The sequence below is a fragment of the Salvia miltiorrhiza genome, chromosome 2, assembly GCF_028751815.1.
Source record: "Salvia miltiorrhiza cultivar Shanhuang (shh) chromosome 2, IMPLAD_Smil_shh, whole genome shotgun sequence".
NCBI lineage: Eukaryota > Viridiplantae > Streptophyta > Magnoliopsida > Lamiales > Lamiaceae > Salvia > Salvia miltiorrhiza.
Genome location: NC_080388.1, coordinates 8,809,201 through 8,828,809, shown reverse-complemented (window position 1 = coordinate 8,828,809; position 19,609 = coordinate 8,809,201). Strand labels below are relative to the sequence as shown.

The window sequence follows — 19,609 nt, the reverse complement described above, 5'->3', positions numbered from 1 at the left end:
CTTCCCCCTCCCCCTTTTCAGACCCGCGTCAGCCCTCCCCCTTTCCCCACCTCGCCGCAGCCACTTCCCCCTCCGCCTCCCCCTTTCCAAACCCGCGTCGGCCCTCCCCGTCGACCTTCAACACTCCAATTTGATGTTTGCTGTGAATTTGATAGGAATTTGGTAGGAATTTGATGTTTGCTGTGAATTTGGTGCTGGTGGTGGGAAGGACTGAACGAATTTGGTGGTGGTCGTGGCGCCCAGATCCCTTTTCACCCATCGTCTTCCCCCTCCATCAATTGAGGCGCCCGGATCCACCCATCGTCTTCCCCTTTCTCTTCCCCACCCCCAAACCCTAGTTTTCTGAAATTTCACGGAATTGTGTGGGGGGAAGTGGCGACGTCGCGCGACTCCACGAGGCCGAGGCGCAGCGCCTCCGCGACGGCCTCCAGCACGGCTGCCTTGGTCGTCACGGCTGCCTTTGGTCGGCTCTGGGATGGAGAGGGTGGTGGTGACGGCAGGGGGCGACGCTGGTGGTGGTCGCCGGCTTGTGGTGGTGGCAGGGGGAGAGGAAGAAGACGGGAGGGGGGGTGGGATTTTACTTTTTTTTTAATTTTTTTGCCACGTGTCAATGAATAGGCTATGTGTCAATTTTCGGCTGCCAAATCAGCGATTCCGGCTGCCACAGTGGCATTTCCGGCGCCGGTGTCAGTAAAAACCGGTCACCGGACAAATTCCAGACAAAAATAAAAGGTTAGGTATTTAAAAGAAGAAAAATAAAAAAAAGTGCAAAAACCAATTCCGTGTAAACGTTAGGAATTTACAGGCAATTAGCCCTTATTATTATTATTATTATTATTATTATTATTATACAAGAATCTCACGATGAATCATAATTCTAAATAAGTTCAAATTCTTCAAAATTTCTAAAACTTTCTTCTTTCTTTCTCTCTTTCGTTTTCATTTTCATCGGCAGAATAATTGATTGCAACTTTCTCTCCCTCTAACTTCTTTCTTTTCTCTTCCATTTTCCTTTTCATCGGCATAAACATTGACTTGTAACTGCTCTTGATACATTCTCTGTGCTTTAGCTGATGAAAGTTGAATATGGGTATTGTATGTATTCTGAATTTGTATCAAACGAAATCTTTGTGAGTTCTCATACTTTGTAGATGTGCTAAGAATATTTTGGCAGTAGGTTGTCTTCATGGGCTCAGTTATTTGAATATAAACTATGGTGTGAAAATTGTGCGAAATTTGCTCTGTTTGTCTATGTCCCTAATCCTTGTGTTGTTGTTTTGATACTTCTTTATTGCTGGAGTCAAAATAGCTATTAAATGCATCTGCTATTAAAAAGTGGGCAATTAAAAATGTGAATAAGTTGTTACAGAATGTAATGGGGAATGATAAGGATGTTGGTAGAAAAGTGATAGTATTTCGAGGAGATTTTAGGCAAGTATTACTAGTTGTGCCTAAAGCTACAATTGCACAGACAATTTCTGCAAGTTTAGTTAAGTCATATTTGTGGCCAAAAATGAAAAAGTTCACATTATCCATAAACATGAGATCAAAGAATGATCCAAAATTTAGCAAATTCTTACTGAGAGTTGGGAATGGTGAGGAGCCGACTGATACAGAACGTAATATCAAAATTCCATATAGAATGGTTATTAAGTACGATCACGAAGAAAGTTCCATAAAAAGACATGTTAAAGCCATTTTTCCGAGTTTAGAAAATAATGCGCACTCGCCACAGTACATGACAAATCGAGCAATATTTATAGCAAGTGCAATCCAAAAGATAGAAGGTGACCCGATGAAATCGATGGTACCATCAATTGAAGAATCAAAAAATCAAGAAGAAGGAAGAGAAGAAATTGTTAAGAAGGTACCCAAAACAAATCAAGAAAAAAGAAAGAAAAAAATAGGCAAGAAAGTGGGAGAAACCAAAAAATCAATTAAAAAGACCAAGCAAACTGGAGTGCCGGAATTACAAGTGCAGCCTCATGAAGTGCATGGAAGGGGAAAATGAAAAATCGCAAGAAAAATTCCTGATGATTATGTTCAAATTACAAGCGATGACGATGAAGATGATGATGACTATAAGTTGGAAAAATTTATCTCTGAAAGCAAAAATAAGAGAAATAAATTTTCTTCACCCACCAAAGTCAAACTAGAGAAGATTTGATGTGAATATAGATTCACATTTAATAGTTACTAACATGTGGTTGACATATTTGCTAATTACTTTTTAATCTTTTATTGCTCAACAATATTTCACTTTTTAAAAATTCAATAGGTATTTCAAACTTTATTCACAATAATTTTCTCAATTATATTTTGAGTTTTGCAAAATATGATAGTTTCGAATTTTCGATAAAGGTAACTTTTATCATAATATTATATCAAGCATAACACATGCAACGCACGTTTTCTCTGCTAGTATATTAAAAATTAATCTAATTATTTCCAAAGTCTAAGTTAATAAATCTAATTAGTAACTTAGTTAATCCCATCCAAGTTAATACTTCGTCTCATTATTCATTGCACATTAGCACGTGCCTTTTCAGCACAAATAATAAGATGAGTAAAATTAAGGGAAACTAAATATTTAGTATTATTTTAATTAAACTTAAATTATTGTTAATTAACCACCTCCCTCTCTTCCTCCTTCACGACTTCCCTTCATCTCCGACTCCAATTCCACAATAATAGCATCATTCTCAAAATCATTCTCAACAAAAGGGATAAAATCAAACAAATCATCATTCTCAAAATCAAACTACAACAGTCCACCACAACAACAACGAATGAACACTACATCATTCTTAAAATTGATGATAAAATCATGCCGACTCCAATTCCACAACAATAAAATCAAACAAAAACTCATCTAACCCGCCTCCCCTTCATATACTTTTAATGTAGAGAGTCCGTGTAATTGCACAGCAATAAAATCAAACATAAATTATGCCAACTCCAATTCCACAACGATAAAATCAAACAAAAATCAAATCTAAATTCTAAGTCAAAGCTTCATTCTTCGAAGTCGCAAAAACTAACCCTCTTCCCATTCATCTACATCAAAGTTTTTTGTGGTGGTTACAACGAGGAACTCGCCGTGTTGGGAAGGGGAGGGGGAGAGAGAGAGAGAGAGGTGGATTAAAAAAATTTAAATTAAGCCCTAATTAGTCCCAAAAAGAAAACATGTCATGTTATATGGGACAACTCAAAAAGCAATACATGTTATAAATAATAGGATGGGGTGCTAATTTGGATTAAAGATTAATCGTATTAATAAAATTTAATTTAAAGAAATAACTAGTGGACTAAATAAATTTGATTTAAGGAAACGATTCACTTATAATCAAATAGTAATTCTCATCTATATTAATACATAAGAGCATCCACGGTGTAAGTGACCTGATAGCTGACCTGATAGAAGGGGGACCACATTGAGTCAAGAGGCCACAGTGGGGTGACCTGATAGCTAACCTGATCTTTTTAGTTTTGATTTTTGTATTTTTCATTTAAATTTAATTGCACAAATTTAAATAACACAATTTACTTCAAATTTAAATTACATTAATTTTAAAATCCTAAAAATTACATTAAAAAATTACATAAATCTTAAAAATTTAAAGACATATCCTAAAATTACATGAAGAAATGAGAAAGATTGAGTGAGAGGTATTTGTGTGTGATTGAAGAAATGAATGACATGTATTTACAGAAATGAAAAAATAAAAAATAAAAAATTAATTTTTTAATAGGGACGCGTGCATCACACGCGCGTTCAAAAACGGAGATCAGGCCAAACCTGATCTATCAGGTCAGCCTCGAGTCGTAGAAGGCTGCAGTGGGTGACCCGATGTTGTGGGCGACTCGAGTCCCCCCTATCGGATCACCCACTGTGGGTGCTCTAATTAAGACAATAAATCTAATTAATGAACTAATTCAAATAACACCATAAATCTAATTAGCAAATTAATCAAATTTAATTAGAAAAATAATTAAACATAATAAGGCTCCAATGATTAATTAATTTAAGAACCCAAGTAATTAACAGGGAAAATTTACACACAACCCCCAATTTTATCACTATAATCTCTTATCTAAAATAAATAAATACTCCCTCCGTCCACAAAGATAGTGTGTTTTCCTTTTTTGAAAACATTCTATATACTTTAAACTTCATTCACACTCAATATTTACAAAATATTCACCCTTTACTTTTACAATTTGGTGGGCCCAATACTACTCTTTAACACTAAAATCACATCTTCCAACTTTTTTATTAAAATCTGTGTCCTCCACTCCACCACACACTCTTTGTAGACGGAGGGAGTAATAATTATACTATTTTACTCCTATAGCCTCCATTTAAAATTTATAATATATTATAAGTTTATAAAAATTAATTTAAAAGTGTATACGTATAATCTTTTCACAGATAAGTCATATAATCTTATCATGATCTAATATTAAAAATACTGATAAATAACCCTAATAACTCTATTTTTATAGCCTCCAAAAAAAATTAAGAACGTGAATTCATAGATTATATAACACCCATCCTGATCTAATATTTAAAATACTGATAAATAACTCTAATAACTCCATCAGTATAGCTCCCAACAAAATTTTAAGAACCTGAATTCACAAATTAATCATATAACCCCATCTTTATCTAATATTAAAAATACTAAGAAATAACCCTAATAACTCCATCGGTATAGCCCCAACAAAATTTTAAGAGTATCATTTTGTAGAAGAAATGTCAATCTTGCATAGGCGCACTAAGAAGAACATCAACATAAGAAAGAACAAAGTTCAGCGTCATCTTCAACTCATTTATCTTGTGGTTTGATGATATTTTGATTGGTAAGATGCAAAATATAAATAAGAGTTATGAAAACGAAAAAAGTAGCATGTTAGAGGCATGTATAAATTTTCTTCCACGGCGAGTTTAGTACATCCTTCTTATGAATTACTCATGTTACAACTTCCTTGTTATTTATAAATTTTCTTCCCCGAGGAGTTAAGATTTTGCACCAGATAAGTAGTTGTCTTTGCTGTTTAGGAAAACTAAGTTTCTAATGATCCAATTTCTATTTTTAGTTGTCCCACTTTAAATGATCCAACCTATTTTTAGAAAGTAAATTAGGCTTTTTAAAAATAATCAACCAGCCCATTTAACACTAAGGGTGCGTTATCTTTGGTTGTAAATTTATCATGGAAAAAGGAAGGATAAACAAAATTTCACCCTTTAAATCCTTCATTTCTTTTCCCACATTTTCTACTTGACCCTTACTCATTCCTCATTTACACTACAAATGAGGGATAATATTATCCCTCCAAAAATGGTGTGATAATATTATCCCTCCTTTGTAGTGTAAATGAGGAATGAGTAAGGGTCAAGTAGAAAATGTGTGAAAAGAAAGGAAGGATTTAAAGGGTGAAATTTTGTTTATCATTCATTTTCCCATGATAAATTTACAACCAAAGAGAACGCACCCTAATAGGTTTTCAAATATAAATAAATTAGGGTTTGTTTAGCTGCCTTCCCATATTTCACTCTGACTTTCTCTCTCTTCTCGATTCTCTCTGCAACTCTTCACCTCCAATACTCCGTCGTTCCTTCTCACCGCCGTGATGAGTCAGAGCCCTTCTCCGACGCGGTGACTAACCCATACTCGTTACCCCTTCAATTTGAGATCTGTGATGACATATTTTTAATTAAATCGGTGAATCACGACTCCATGGCTGAGATAGTCGATTCTACTCTCGTCGACGCTAAGGTTGTTTGCGCACGTATGCATGCATGCATAGGACGACTGCAAGTGGCCCTACACATTCGAATGTCCAAATTTGGGGATCTCTTTCGTCCGGCGGCGGTGGTGAGGCGGATGAGGCAGAATCCATGTCTGAGACAGCGAATTTCGTTGATTCTATGTCTGAGATCGTCGAGGAGACCTACTGTATTCAAGGCTTGTCGGATCTGGAAGATTCTATGGATAAAATCGTTCCAAAGACGGAGGGCATGAATGAGAAGGCAGAGGTCGTTGAGATAGAGAGAAAACCATGGGAAAAATCACCGACAGCGGAGAGCATGCTCTGAATCCTTCTTTCTATGTATTTCACCCAGGTTAGATCTTTCCCTTTGGCATTATCTGTGTTGTGTGGCTCGATGTTGGCTGTAGGAGGTATGTGCGATGTATGTCTTGGTTGTGTGTTGAAATGATAAGATTTGTTGCTCGCATTGTTATTTGTGGGATCGGTGAATTGTTGGTTGCCTAACTAGATGTTGCTCTATTTATTTGCGATTGAGGAAACATAAATTGAATGCATATCTATATGAATCAAGGTATGCATCAACATATAATCTGCATGTACATAAACCCTAGGAAGTATTCTTACAAAAGTTGAATCATTACTGTGCATCTTCCTCACAAAAGTATTCTTCAAAAGGTTGAATCTTTACAGTACATCTTTATCACAAAAGTATTCTTCAAAAAGTTGAAACTTTACACTGCCTGTATGCCCATTCACAATCCTTCCCAAGCATCTTCACCATTTGCATCATTCCCATCTTTCACCATTTCAATACCTAGTGTCGCTTGAAGTGTGTCTATACAGTTATTCCCATTTCAAAGTATTTGGAGATAGTTCTTCAAATGATTCTTCAATAGCTTTGACTAAATCATCAACCGTGTTCCGTATTTTCTCTGTTTGTTTGGATTGTACAGCTCTGAATCAGCCCAGATCATTCACATTTGTGTCTGGGTTGTTAGGTAGTTGTTGTACTAATTCAAAGTAGAAACCATCTTGGTCTGCCACCTCTCTGAATATGTGATCATTATTGTCGATATGAGGTTTAGCATTATCTTGCTGAATGTAAATGTGTTTGCTTTGATTGGCTGGCCATTTGGATTTAATAGATGGTAGAATCTGCATTAGAAAATTGAAAAGAAAAACTGAACTTTCATTGCATAAAAAGAACATTACATCTGATACAACATTCATTAATTGCACTCTAATTAATTTAGCTCCACATTCCATGCATTTATCTACTTCTTGTCATACATGATTCACCAAGCATTATCTCACTATTTCCTTAGTGACAGATTGTATTGGCTTGGTCTCCATTGTGCCCGCTGGCCTTTCTTGCTTGCTCTTTGTGCTGGAACTGCATGTGTGAAGGTCCCTATTTTTCCATCAAACTTCACTGACCCATCTTCACTAAACATTTGCCTGCATACTGCACACATAAACATTACTTTTGTGATGAACTTCTTGCACTTACAAGTCCTATGAGGCTCTTACTCTCCTGGAGCCAAGTAAAATCTATGCATTCCTTTAGTCATATAGAACCCTTTTTTCATCAATATAAATTGTGTTATGCATGCTCTTGAACTTTAGAACATTCATTATTTTGTCCACCTCTATAGCCTCTAAACTGAACCTAAGCCTTAGCAATTTATTCGGAGCAATAAGATCTGGTCTTATGGCCGATGTGTGAGCTTTGATCAACCCCCTTGTAATGTACCTTCCCACTGTGCTCTTAGGACACCAACACCTTGAGCTAACCTCCTAACTGTGGATCGCTTTTTTAACTCTAAGCTTGTGATTAATTTCAAGTAAATTTGCACTCTCTTAGGTCTATTTTTGTTTCCTATCTTTGCACTTTGCAAATAAACTGTTTTACCTTGATTTTTTCAGCCTTTTGCTTCAATCTAAAAACGATTGATGGTGCGTCGGTTTTTGGAGAACTTCACGCAAGCTGCCTTGATCTTCCCCTTTTGTCGTTTTGCCATTTTTATTGCCCTATAAGAGAAAAAGCAATACAATCTGCCTTTCTAGTGTAGTCATATTTTTTTGGAAGATATTTTTTTTTTTGTGTTTTTGAGATTGTAAATGAATATGGCAGATACCTTGAATTTATAAAAGAGACTTAATGCATTTTGAATTTTTAGAGGAAATATGTAATGTAAAACAGAAAGTATTTTTTGGTGCCAAATTTTTTGCACCAAAATTTTCGAGTGAAATTTAAGTTGGCACCTAATCACATGTTTCCCTCTCTTGTATTTATAAGATGAATCATGCCTGAGTTTCTTTCCCTCTCTTGTATTTATAAGATGAATCATGCCTGAGTTTCTCTCACCTGTTTGTTTTACTTGCTTTTGTTAATTAGGTTTACAAAAATCATTAATAAGATGGGTACCACCACTTTACACCTTTATTAAACATTTTTTAATCTTTGTGTCGAAAATTTTAAGGTCATTTGAAGCGGAACGGAGGGAGTATTAGTTAGAAAATTAATTTTGTCATGCCATGCACCTCCAATACTCTTAGAAAAAGAATTGGTCTTGCATGCGGTTAACCGCATAATATGCGGACGGTTACTTTTAATAGCATAAGATATACATTTGTTCGCACAAATATATACTTACGTAATAGTACAAGTTCTCATGAACAAAAGTAACGCATATAGTGAATAAAGGTAATAATTTAGAAATATTACATTATATTGTAACAATAATTACTTTTTATTACGACAAGTAAATAGTTAAGAATAAAAGTATTATTGAGTGAAAATAACTAAAAGTAAAAGTTGTTATGAATAAAAGTGAACATTATTGTGAAAAAATGTAAACTTTCAAACTGTGCGCATCGTATGCGATTGACCACACATGATAATTTGCGTAGAAAAAAATAACAGTAATATCAAAACTATAATATCACGCATTGGTCATACACAAAAAAATATTTTCAAATGTATAACCTTTGATCTAGAACATTGATTATACTACCTTTAAATTGTGCCTTTCGCATTTTAACACTTCTTCACTTCATCATACAATTGCTATTAACATAGTATTAAGTTATTTACCAGTATTTAATAGAAAATATAAATATATAATACTTGTGCATCCCACAGGAAGAATTCTAGTTCAATTTAGATCTTACCATGCAAAAGTAGATATACAAATTGTCCTTTTCAACCAGTTCCATAAATCAGTTTGGCCACTTGAGAAATTTAATACTCATGACTCCTATAAGAACTTAATCTTTTACTTCCAGTTTTGAGTATTTAAAGTTGCATAGGTATTTCTTAAGAATTCACAATTTCAAAAGGACCAAACATCACAGTGCAAAAAAAAAAAAAAAAATCACAGCGCGAGAAGTTAAGTCTATATATTGATCACCCAAACCACACTTTTCTCCATAAAATTCAAATACTAGTAAACTGAAGTACCATTGAATATATTAGCTTTGCGAAAATGAAACTAATGTTTAACAATATAAAAACAGTTCCCAACAATACACTTGAACCTGACATATACTTAACCCTAGACAAAATTGCACCATATTGACTACAAAATATATGGAGCTGTGAATATTTCTCTCTCTCTCTCTCTCTTTTCTTTTGATAAATTAATACTTAATAAAGAAATTTAAAGATCGCACCAATGTGGATTCAAACCCAAGACCTTTGGCCTTTGGCATTAACCACTCTACTGCTTGGCCAACACACGCACACTATATTTCTATTTCTTTTTCTTTTGTCTCTTCATTGAGAGCTTTAGTATGTACCTTTTTAAGTGAGTTCTTCCTAGAATACTTGTCACTACTTGTAACTGAGAGTGAGCCAATATACATCGATGGGAAGGAACTACAACAGGATGTTATGTCGATACCAGCTACCTCCATTGCATTGCAAACCCACTTAGGAACATCGCCTTTCGGAAACTACAAAATCAGAATTTATAAATTCAAGCAACTAGGAACAAGATACTAGTATAAAACTCATAAATTAGACACAGCAAATGCAGTTAAAAAAAAAAAAAACCCAACAAAATAACACTAATAACCCCTTGTAAAGCTAATGATGTTTGAACTCGAAACGTTTTATCTATCCCTTCTGTTAGTTTCCAAGTTTAATTTGGCATTGAATGGAACTATGATAAAGAATTAAGTTACTAAGCTTAAATAGGGAAGTGGGAAACAATATTCACATATTGTTACAATTGAGATCTAGAAATATAATGTGTGAACTACTTTTTTTATATCAATAAACATATATAAGATGTACATAAGGAAAAAATATTTTCAAAATTTTAGGAGGGCAGCCTCCTATCTCTACCACCAATCTGTTGGAAACAAAGGTGTGGGGAAAGTCGGAGTGAGAACCAGAGGCGTTGTTCAAAGTGACAAAGGTGATATGAATCCGGTGATCCTTCCCATAGGTCCAACTTACTGGACTAAACTGAGCTGTGAATTAACTCCCACTCCATCCACTAATCACCCCCACGGAAATAACAAAAAGACATATGACTAGTCTATTTCAACTTTATATATAGCTACAAGAAATGAAGCAACTGATTCAGATTTCTCTGGCAAAAATTTCTATCATGAATAGGCACCATCAATGTACGTAATAAACCGTTTAACAGCGTATTAGTGGTTTTCCTTCTATAGGCACCATATTCAATGAATATAAGGGATTATTATAGTATCCAGGTAAAAAAGGTAGTGCAGTGAGGTATGATTAGACAACTTCTAGGGTTTCACTGAAGGACCAAAGATCCTTAAATTCGTTAACAGCGATTTCTGGGGTTTTAATTCCAGGTCCAAATTTTGTACTGAGTTGGAATGGAAGTTCTTACCTTGGGATGTAACCTAGGGCTTTTACATGCCATAAATCTACCAAGGCAATCACAATTTGCACATAATTCATTATATATGAATAAACACACTAAAACAATACTAATTAAATAAATTAACAGGAGTTCTATTTTTCCATAGTACACACAAACAGATAAGCATATAGGACATATAAGATAATTTGTGAGAAATACCATTTTCTGGAGGAAGTTGCAAACAAACCTGGTAAGAAGTAAAAAAAATAAAAAAAATAAATAAAAAAAGGGTAAGCCATGTGTACTTATCACAAAAGAAAAGGCAAATCACCATGGGTATTCAGTAAATGCAACTGCAAACCAAATACAATCAAGATAGACTAAACACATGCAAAATCATATATAAAACCACACCAGCAAATATACGACCACATGTACACAAACATACTCTGGAAACTGGCCATTGACAATTGACGAGTGCAAATCCCTGCTAAGCTGCAACAATTATATGAAATACACTCATTAAACTCCTAGAAAGAAAAGAATGGGAAGATATAGCAACAAATCTTAAGACATGAGTATAATGATGTAGAACAGACCTTCAACATGTAAAATAAATTGTGGTAAGAAAGAAGTTGAGATCCCATTGCATCTTTAGTGACAAGGCAGTGAATGTATGCTCTCGAATAATTTTTACATACCTGCCACAGCATCAAAAAATAGATTAAGTACTCTAAAAAAAAGATTAAGGCAATGAGGTTTCAAATAATGATCAAGGAAAAGGTGAATCATACCATGCATTCACATGTAGGATCAACTGGCCGGGTATCATCAGCCATTGCTTGGTGTTTAAGTTTTAAAACCCCCTGCATAAGGACAGACATTCACCATAGACGCATGGGCAAGATGATACTAATACAGAATTCCACTTTTAGCAACCAATATTTTAATTCAATATAACACAATATCTATAAACTTTTGAACCATTGAGGACCTTCATCAAGGATTATAGTTCTCACAACAGCAAGCACCCTAGTATATTTAGTTGACGTAAAAGCTGGCAAGTTTGCTTTCACATGGAGTAGATTTTGAAGTAATAAGGTTAAGATGGAGATGAACATCTCTGAATAGAAAGTGGAGCATCTTTTCTGGGTTTCATGAGTACATGCTTTTGATGTTTAATATTTGATAATCAGCTTTACTGTCTCTAGATCTAATCAATCAAAAGGCATAAGCAAAATCACGAACTGATACCTGGGGCACAAGAGCGGTCCCAAAGCGAGCAGTACGTGTAGGGTAGACGCAATCATACATGTCAGCACCTAATGCACTGCAAACTACAATGTCTAGAGGATAGCCAACACCCTGGAATATTATTAGCCAAGACACATGACGTCTCAGAAATTGGAAGACAAATTATTAATCTTGTGGGTGATTCTACATATTCCAAAGTAAGGTGTACCATAACATAGCGTGGTTTATTCTCAGGCAATGAAGCTGTACATTGGGCAACAACACGCCAAAATGAATCTTTATCTTCACCTCCAGCAAGACCACCAATCGCATAGCTGTCGACAAATAATTTCATTCCTTTAATAATCAAGAAAAATAATTGCTGAGACCAGTCTATAACTGAGTCACTATTTCTCATCTGAATTGTGAAAACACACATCATGAAACCATCTATATGAATGGGATTAAGGTAAAAATATATGGAACATGGTCAGATGGGTATCAAAATAAGTGGTGTTGGTGGCTGGGAATATGGTTCCGTTGGTAAGAAGGTGGAGCCATGGAGGACCAATTTGTTGGTGAAAATAAAGGATGCCTACAGCTTAGGGAAAAATGAAGAATAAAAGGTAATGCATGAAATGTCGCTTTTCAGTTATTCAGTCATTAGTCTTGAATCTTGATATGACAAGATGACATTGATTAACTAGAAGGGGGTGACTAGTTGGACCGGAAAATTAAGTCGGAATCAGATAATCACAGGTAGAAATAGCATAGGTGAACATGTCCCGCATGTGCTATGTCCCAAACTACATTGTGAATGCTATAAGTAAAGTCTGTAGATAGACGTACCCAGGCAACTTACGATCTACCAAGCCTTTGACACATATATCCCTGTCAATGATTAATTGCACAAAAGACCATAAGAATTTAAACAGATGAAAAATAAACAGAAGTCTTAAGAAAATTAGAGCAAAGTTAAAACAGACACCAACCTTAAGACTGGATCCAAGCCACCTTGCACAATTCCGAATAAATTCTGATCATGGGGTCTCTTGTGTGCTGATGAAAACATTAACATTTTAGTAAGCTGTAACAATGGGCTGTTATATGGAAAAAGCAGCACCTTAACTGAGATAAGTTTATTTGAATTTTTTTCTTTATTTTATGCATCTAATTCCAGAGCTCAAGAATCATTTCTCGAAGGAGTTCAAGCATATTAGAAGAGCCCAGATTGTGTTAAACATTTGATATCAATTAACGATTTCCATGTAACTTTCATCAAGCTCATGTATGTTGCACTTATTTAATTGCTATCAACTGAGAAACTTAATAACATATACACATTCATAAAACATGTTGCTATTCTGTTGCTTGTTTCAAGTAAAAGACACTTAATACATAAGTGAAATCATAAAGTTTCAGCATATTAGTGGACAATTACCTGCAATGCACCTATCTATCCAACGAAGGGTACGATACATAGCCTCTTCAATCCGTGGACCTGTAATAGTGGTTTTCACAACATCATCAAGAGCCATAATAATATCAGCTCCTATTCGGTTCTGCAGCAGAAGAGGGAAACCACATGGCTAATATCTTAGAGGCACAGAAACAACACAGTAAAATTGCAAGTTCAATATTGTGGTATAAGTAAAACAACTATATTTACTTAAAAAGTGATAAGTAATATCGTTATATCGAGTTCATTCAAGCATTGTGGCAGAGAATAAATAACATGGTATTGATATATTATTTCGACGACAAATCACATTGCTAATTCTGTTACTTTATTTTACCACCATGGACCCTAGTGAATAAAGGGTAGTCGTTGCAAGACACAATCTTAACATTGAAGAACACAACCAGTTATATTTCTCATCGACTATCTGATCAAAGTGGAGTAAGAAATGAAGGCAAGTGCCTATTAGGCATACTAGAAATAATTAGGTAAGATAACAAATTTCATGAAAGAATTTTACTTGTATCTGTATTGATTCTTCTGGAGTGAGTAGCATGGGTTTCCCATCAACCGGTGACTGCAAAAGCATATATAAATATATGAATTAGGCATTAAGTATGGCTTCACTGCAACCAAGAAAATACAAAGAACTAAACAAACACAATAAGAGTAACAATTCAATTATTCATCTCCTTAAATAATTGGTCTGACACAGTAAAAACCATGTGTCCAATGTAACACCTTGTTTCAATTGGTCATCAACAGAACTAAGGTCTCTCTCTCTCTTGCTCTCATAACAAAAATGATATTTACAAGAGAAGATGGAACATTATAATGGGAGGAGTTTCCCTTAAATATTGAGAACTATACTATCTTAACGTACGACTTCAATCTCTAATTTAGATCATTTATACACCAACAAGCAGCCATATAGTACCTGAAAGGTGACACCTTCCTCTGTAATGTCAGCCAAATGCAATAAGGAGACCTACAAGCATTTAGAAGGGTCTTCAATATATTAACTGAAAATAATATCTTAACGACACAGCCAAATCAGTAAATCATATTCACAAACTAATATCAAAGTTTTTGGAAAAACTAATGCAATGGACGTATTAATGCAAGTCCTGAATGCAAAGAAAATAGACATGAAAAGAGTATGTGATATTATATCTCAGATTTTCATCATAAAATTATAAAGCAACAACTTTGAAACAGAGACACCTCCCAGAATCAAAAGCAATAGTTAAGCTGAAAATAATACACTGATAATACACACCGAGAGGAGAAAATAGTATGACCAGTCTACAGATGCAAAAAATACTACGGCACTCATATTTACAGATTTCCCAACAAAGAATCAGCACTACACAAGACTGCTGGACAACATAAGGGGAACTCCTGATAGCCTTGAGATAGTTATATTTAGAAAGCCGGTGGTATGGTAAAGTTAATTTATTTATTCTTTCTTCCTTGCTTGTTTTTGTTCATCTTTTTTCCCTCTTTCCAGAGACAAATGACTGTTTAAGAATCACTCAGCAATGCATTTAGATAAAATCACCACTTTAATAGACAGTATCAATGAAAAGGAGATGTCTTCCACAAGATGCACAGAAACTTACAAGTTACCTGACATAATAAACAAAGAGAAGGACTCTACAGATGCCCAAGGTGCATCAGTTTTAAACGTCTTATGAGAGAAAGGGAAGACACAATATACTGGAGCAATAATTCAGATGGTCCTACATATTATGGCATGCATTTTATATAATTATGAATCCAGTCTTGAAAGAGTACTTCAAAATGAGGATGAAAGATATAACTTCATCCAGTCTAATCCTCCACTAAAGAAATAATAATGTATTTGATTATTATGGAAAACAAATCCATCCTCAAATCCTTCAATAAAACTGAAAGTTATGAGTAGTGATGATGGATCATGGAATTTGAATCCATCCCTCAAATCTACCACTTCAAGCGATAGTATTGAATATACTAATATGGATATGAAAACCAGCCGAAAATCCTTCAACCAACCGCAACCTACAAGAAATAAAGCCCTGATATGTGCATGCAACAATTAGAAAAATGAACTTTGAGGCAGGGGGTTTCTTTACTTCGTGATAATATGGGGCAATGAGCAAAAACACATAAAAGATAGTCATATAAACAACACCAAAATGGTCTGAAAATGTTCAACACTAAAATGATGCATTACCATTTGAAAGCCACCAGAGTCAGTAAGCAACCCCCTAGGCCAATTCATAAATTTATGGAGCCCTCCCAACTCATCAATGAGCTCAGATGTGGGACGGAGAGCCAAGTGATATGTGTTTCCAAGAATTATTTGGCATCCAATGTCCTCAAGCTGACTGGTCGTTAAACCTTTTATTGTACCTGTAAAAATAATGAATGTAATTCATATTATTACTCCTGAGAATGCATAGAGCCTATCTTTGGTGAAGCTTGCCCACTAATATCCGACACCAGATGGTAGGAGAACCCTTTATAAGAATATTATCACCTTCAGAGAAATGGCAAACAAATTTAAGCCACTAACAAGATCTTCTTGACTGGGGTATCTATATTATATACCTAAATAATTTTTGACAGATCATGAAATAAGAACAATTTGACCCTTTGGTCTTACAGATTATCTTTCACGTAAGTGTTACAAACTTGCAATAATACCGAATCCATCAGACAAGTGAGAAAGCACTCTCCAGTTTCATATCCTACATACATCTTGTCAAGATGTCAATATACTATCTGAAGTTTTCCAGGAAGACCTTTATGAATGCCTAAACTGTATGACTTTAACACCACAACTTGAGAGGGAGAACAAGAAATTACAGAATTTTCAACATTAATTTTTTCTTTCGTACAGGAGTCAATTTTGGTACTCCTTGTTCGAATTTTTAATTTATCTGTGAATCTTATGAAAATAGAGTTTCCAGCACAGAAATTAGTTTCTCTTTTAATACTACCACTCTCTTGTTTCCTCTATACATAATTCTCGTCCTTCTAGGATCCTTCAAACTTATAAGTCTTCATTTCATTAATATTACAAACAAGAGTATCACTTCTCTTGTACAACAACTTCTTCCAACTATCGTGCTAACATAAATCGTAAAAGTCACCAGTTACTGGCATCTTTATTTATTTGATCGTGAATATTAGAAAATTTACATCCAAGCAACATGAAAAAACCAGACCTTGTGTACCCACAGGCATAAATAGAGGCGTCTGGCATACAAAGTGAGGAAGTGTAAGTCGAGCCGCCCGAGCACGATTGAACTTCCCAAGAATCTAGCACATAAAATATAGAAAATATCAGCTATGAATGCACAAGCTATACAACGAGTTTGTTCCAGAACTTGATTAATATTTGCCTGATATCAGAAATTTAGAAACAGAGGATTTAAGTTAATAAAACATTTTATTTTTTTATATTTAAAAAAAATAAAAATAAAAGAACCTTGATAGATGTTAAACTTGCGATTTTGCATCAGGGAGTAACATTTAACGATTTGTTTTCTAATGTAAATTGATGTTGTATAATAGTACAAATGGTTGAGAACAGAGCAATTCAAGCTTTACACAATTTGAGAGTACAAAACAATGTTTTAGCGTTCGTCGTCAAAATTTACGAGTTTAGTAAAATTACCTCAAAACGAAGAGCCATCAATTAATATTGTCTTGCTAAACCTGAGAGAGGAAAGAGAAGGGAGAAATATTATGTTAAATGCCCAAACCATTAAGATTAGTCACATTAAAGCATTAAGTAAGGCAAAAAACATAATTATGAGTCAATCCGTAAATCAGCTCACAGATGTTACGATAGAAAGCAGAAGGCTGGCGTCGTGCAGTTACGGAGGCAGCGGTTGAATTAACGGCGGCTGCTCTGTCGGTCAACGGCCGGTCGTGGGGTAAGCCTCTAAGCTGTGGAGAAGAAGAAAGATGGATAGGGGTTTAAGATAGGCCTTAAGAGCGGCTGGAAGATAAATTAGGGTTTTTCGTTGACATTTTTTATACTAATTTTTCACTTTTCCTTTCTTTTTTGGAATTCACATAGGAACACCATTGCTTATTGGAATTTATGACCTAACCTTACCGCCTAACGGACTAACGGTATTAGAGCAACTCCAATGGTGGTGTCTTAGGAGTGGACCCCATCTAAGACACAACCCTCTCCAATGCATTGTGTCTTAGATGGGTGCTTAAATTCTTATTTCCATAAAATACATATTTTTACACTTTTATTTTTAAATTCTCAATTTCATTAAAATTAAACATTACAATAATTAAAATAAAATTAAAGACATAATTAAAAAATTGCATAATTTTAATAATAAAAAAATTACAATAATTAAAATTAACAATAAATACTATTAATTTAAATACAATACAATGAATTAAATAGCAATAATTAAAAATTGGAATAAGTCAAATCAATTTTTCTTCACCCACCCACCGCCCGACCCCACCCCACTCCACTCTTTCTTCTTCTTCTTCCCCCATCTCTCTGCAAATTTTTCGTTTCTTTTTTAAAATTCTTCTTCCCCCATCTCTCTTCTCTCTCTTCTTCATGTAATTGTTCGTTTCTTTTTTAATTTTTTTTTTTAAAAAGGGCGCGTCCGCCGGACGCGCCACACACGCCTCGCCTTCACCCGTGTCTAGGCTTCGCCTCGGCCTCGAAACTGGTCGGGTCTCCAGTGCGGCGGCCAAATCTTCAACCCGGATCGAGGCTGCCTTCGATCCATGCGCTGGAGGTGCTCTTAGAGCATCTCCAATGCTTGTTGCTTAGAGGGGTGTCTTAGGAGTGGGCCCCACCTAAGACACACCCCTCTCCAATGCATTGTCTTAGGTGGGTGCTTAGATCCTCATTTCCACAAAATTCATATTTCTACACTTTTATTTTTAAAATTCAAATTTTATTAAAATTAAAATTCTACATTACAATAATTTAAATAAAATTAAAAACATAATTAAAATACGATAATAAAATTAAAAATAACATAATTTCCTAATTTAAATAAGCCCTCGACGCTTGAGCACTTCTTGGACTAGGTGGTTGTGCAAGGCCAATTGTGCATCCGTCATACCCGTCATGTCCTTGTTCAAGAGCTTCATATTCATCTCCTCCCGTTTCATCTCGGCTAGCATTTTTTTGACCTCGGCGATTTCCCCCGTTTTGAAAGCATGCTCCCTCATGCTTTCGGCCACCTTCTCGAGGGCGTCGGAGAACGCCGATCCTCCTCCCGAAGACCCTTCTCCCTTCTTCGCCTTGCCCATGTCTCGCTTTGCCGCTTTTTGGCCTTGGGGTCTCGCCGTGACACTTGGCTCCGAAGAAGTAGTGGTTGCTCCACCATCGGAGCCCTTCGGCTTTTTGGCGGAGTGGACATCCCCGGCTTGCGACGTGAATCTTTGGCAATCACGAAGCACTTTCCAAGCTTTGACGTAGGAGAATTGCTTCTTGAAATTTGCCTCGAACATCGTCTGGGCTTGTTGGAAGATTTGATCATCGCTCATACCACTCCCCCAATTGTCCTTGCAAGTGTTGTAGAAGCCCTCGAAGAATTTTGTCTCCTTCTGGACACGGGCGAAGTGGGACTTGAGATGGTCTGGCTTTCGCGGCGGCGCTCCCGATGTATTGGGCGCGTTGAACTTCTCGGCGAGTGCTCCCCAATATTGGAGCAACTTTTTGGAGGTCCCCAAAATAGGATTGTGGGTTGCCTCCGCCCACAATATTGCCACGAGCTCGGACTCCTCGCTAGAATATGCAGCGCGGGTGCCCTTGGCTTTCGGCTTCACCTCCTCCGGCTCTTCTTGAACGTTGGCGTTCGCCGCCGGCGTAGGAACATTTCCCGTAGCCAAGACATTGGAGGCTTGTGAAAATGGAGCAAACCCCATCATTGGAAGCCTCGTTCCGCCTTGTTGCTCGAGGTATTCATCGAATTCACGATCCATCTTTGGAAATGTAGAAGAGAGAATTGTTGTTGGGAGAGAATTGTAGTTGAAGATGTTGGTGAATTTTAGAAAGAGTGGAAGAGTGGTATTTATAGAAGGGGAAAAAAATTCAAAATAGCCGTTGAAATCAACGGTCGATTTAAAAAAATAAAAAATAGCAAACGGTCGAATTTTACAAAAAATTAACGATTTTTGATTTTTTTTTTTAATTGGGCGCGTCCTTCGGACGCGCCATACGCCTTCAGTGTTCGCCCCGGGTCCAGCCTTCGACCTCGCCTCGCACCTGGCCGGGTCTCCAGCGCACGGCCCTCTCCTTCGCCCCGGA

At 35.9% G+C, this 19,609-nt stretch overlaps 2 protein-coding genes and 1 long non-coding RNA gene across 5 annotated transcripts; all 3 read right to left on the bottom strand.

The window, feature by feature from the left end:
• Positions 1 to 6,943: 6,943 nt before the first annotated feature.
• LOC131012937 (uncharacterized) lies at positions 6,944 to 8,453 on the bottom strand. Its single transcript, XR_009097529.1, has 2 exons — positions 7,688 to 8,453; positions 6,944 to 7,240 (listed from the first exon to the last, which is right to left on the bottom strand). It is a non-coding gene; the product is annotated as an uncharacterized LOC131012937 (long non-coding RNA).
• Positions 8,454 to 9,180: 727 nt separating this feature from the next.
• Positions 9,181 to 17,392, bottom strand: LOC131012936 (uncharacterized). Of its 3 annotated transcripts, XM_057940908.1 has the most exons (16): positions 17,145 to 17,387; positions 16,982 to 17,022; positions 16,530 to 16,623; positions 15,533 to 15,711; positions 14,252 to 14,302; positions 13,835 to 13,891; positions 13,297 to 13,417; positions 12,848 to 12,914; positions 12,705 to 12,746; positions 12,085 to 12,190; positions 11,877 to 11,987; positions 11,417 to 11,488; positions 11,222 to 11,323; positions 11,071 to 11,117; positions 10,842 to 10,869; positions 9,181 to 9,732 (listed from the first exon to the last, which is right to left on the bottom strand). In XM_057940908.1, the coding sequence occupies exons 2-16, from the start codon at positions 16,997 to 16,999 to the stop codon at positions 9,523 to 9,525; spliced, it is 1,305 nt and encodes a 434-aa protein (XP_057796891.1). In that variant the 5' UTR covers positions 17,000 to 17,022; positions 17,145 to 17,387; the 3' UTR covers positions 9,181 to 9,522. The 3 variants fall into 3 exon arrangements, with proteins under 3 accessions (XP_057796891.1, XP_057796890.1, XP_057796892.1); XM_057940907.1 differs by having other exon boundaries at positions 9,181 to 10,869; positions 17,145 to 17,392; XM_057940909.1 differs by lacking the exon at positions 10,842 to 10,869 and having other exon boundaries at positions 17,145 to 17,389.
• On the bottom strand, positions 17,003 to 19,284 carry LOC131007962 (glutathione S-transferase T3-like). Its single transcript, XM_057934869.1, has 2 exons — positions 18,420 to 19,284; positions 17,003 to 17,022 (listed from the first exon to the last, which is right to left on the bottom strand). Exons 1-2 carry the CDS (start codon positions 19,282 to 19,284, stop codon positions 17,003 to 17,005), a joined length of 885 nt encoding a protein of 294 aa, XP_057790852.1.
• Between the last annotated feature and the right edge of the window lie 325 nt (positions 19,285 to 19,609).

Excerpts from the sequence above, each read along its gene's own strand:
- LOC131012936 (XM_057940907.1), bottom strand. Across the intron at positions 13,892-14,251 it reads AGGAAGGTGTCACCTTTCAG|TCACCGGTTGATGGGAAACC; the intron begins GTACTATATGGC and ends ATGCTTTTGCAG. Across the intron at positions 13,418-13,834 it reads AAGAATCAATACAGATACAA|AACCGAATAGGAGCTGATAT; the intron begins GTAAAATTCTTT and ends CTTCTGCTGCAG.
- LOC131007962 (XM_057934869.1), bottom strand. The coding sequence starts at position 19,284 with ATGGATCGTGAATTCGATGAATACCTCGAGCAACAAGGCGGAACGAGG. Across the intron at positions 17,023-18,419 it reads CTTGAACAAGGACATGACGG|GTTTAGCAAGACAATATTAA; the intron begins GTATGACGGATG and ends TTCCTCTCTCAG.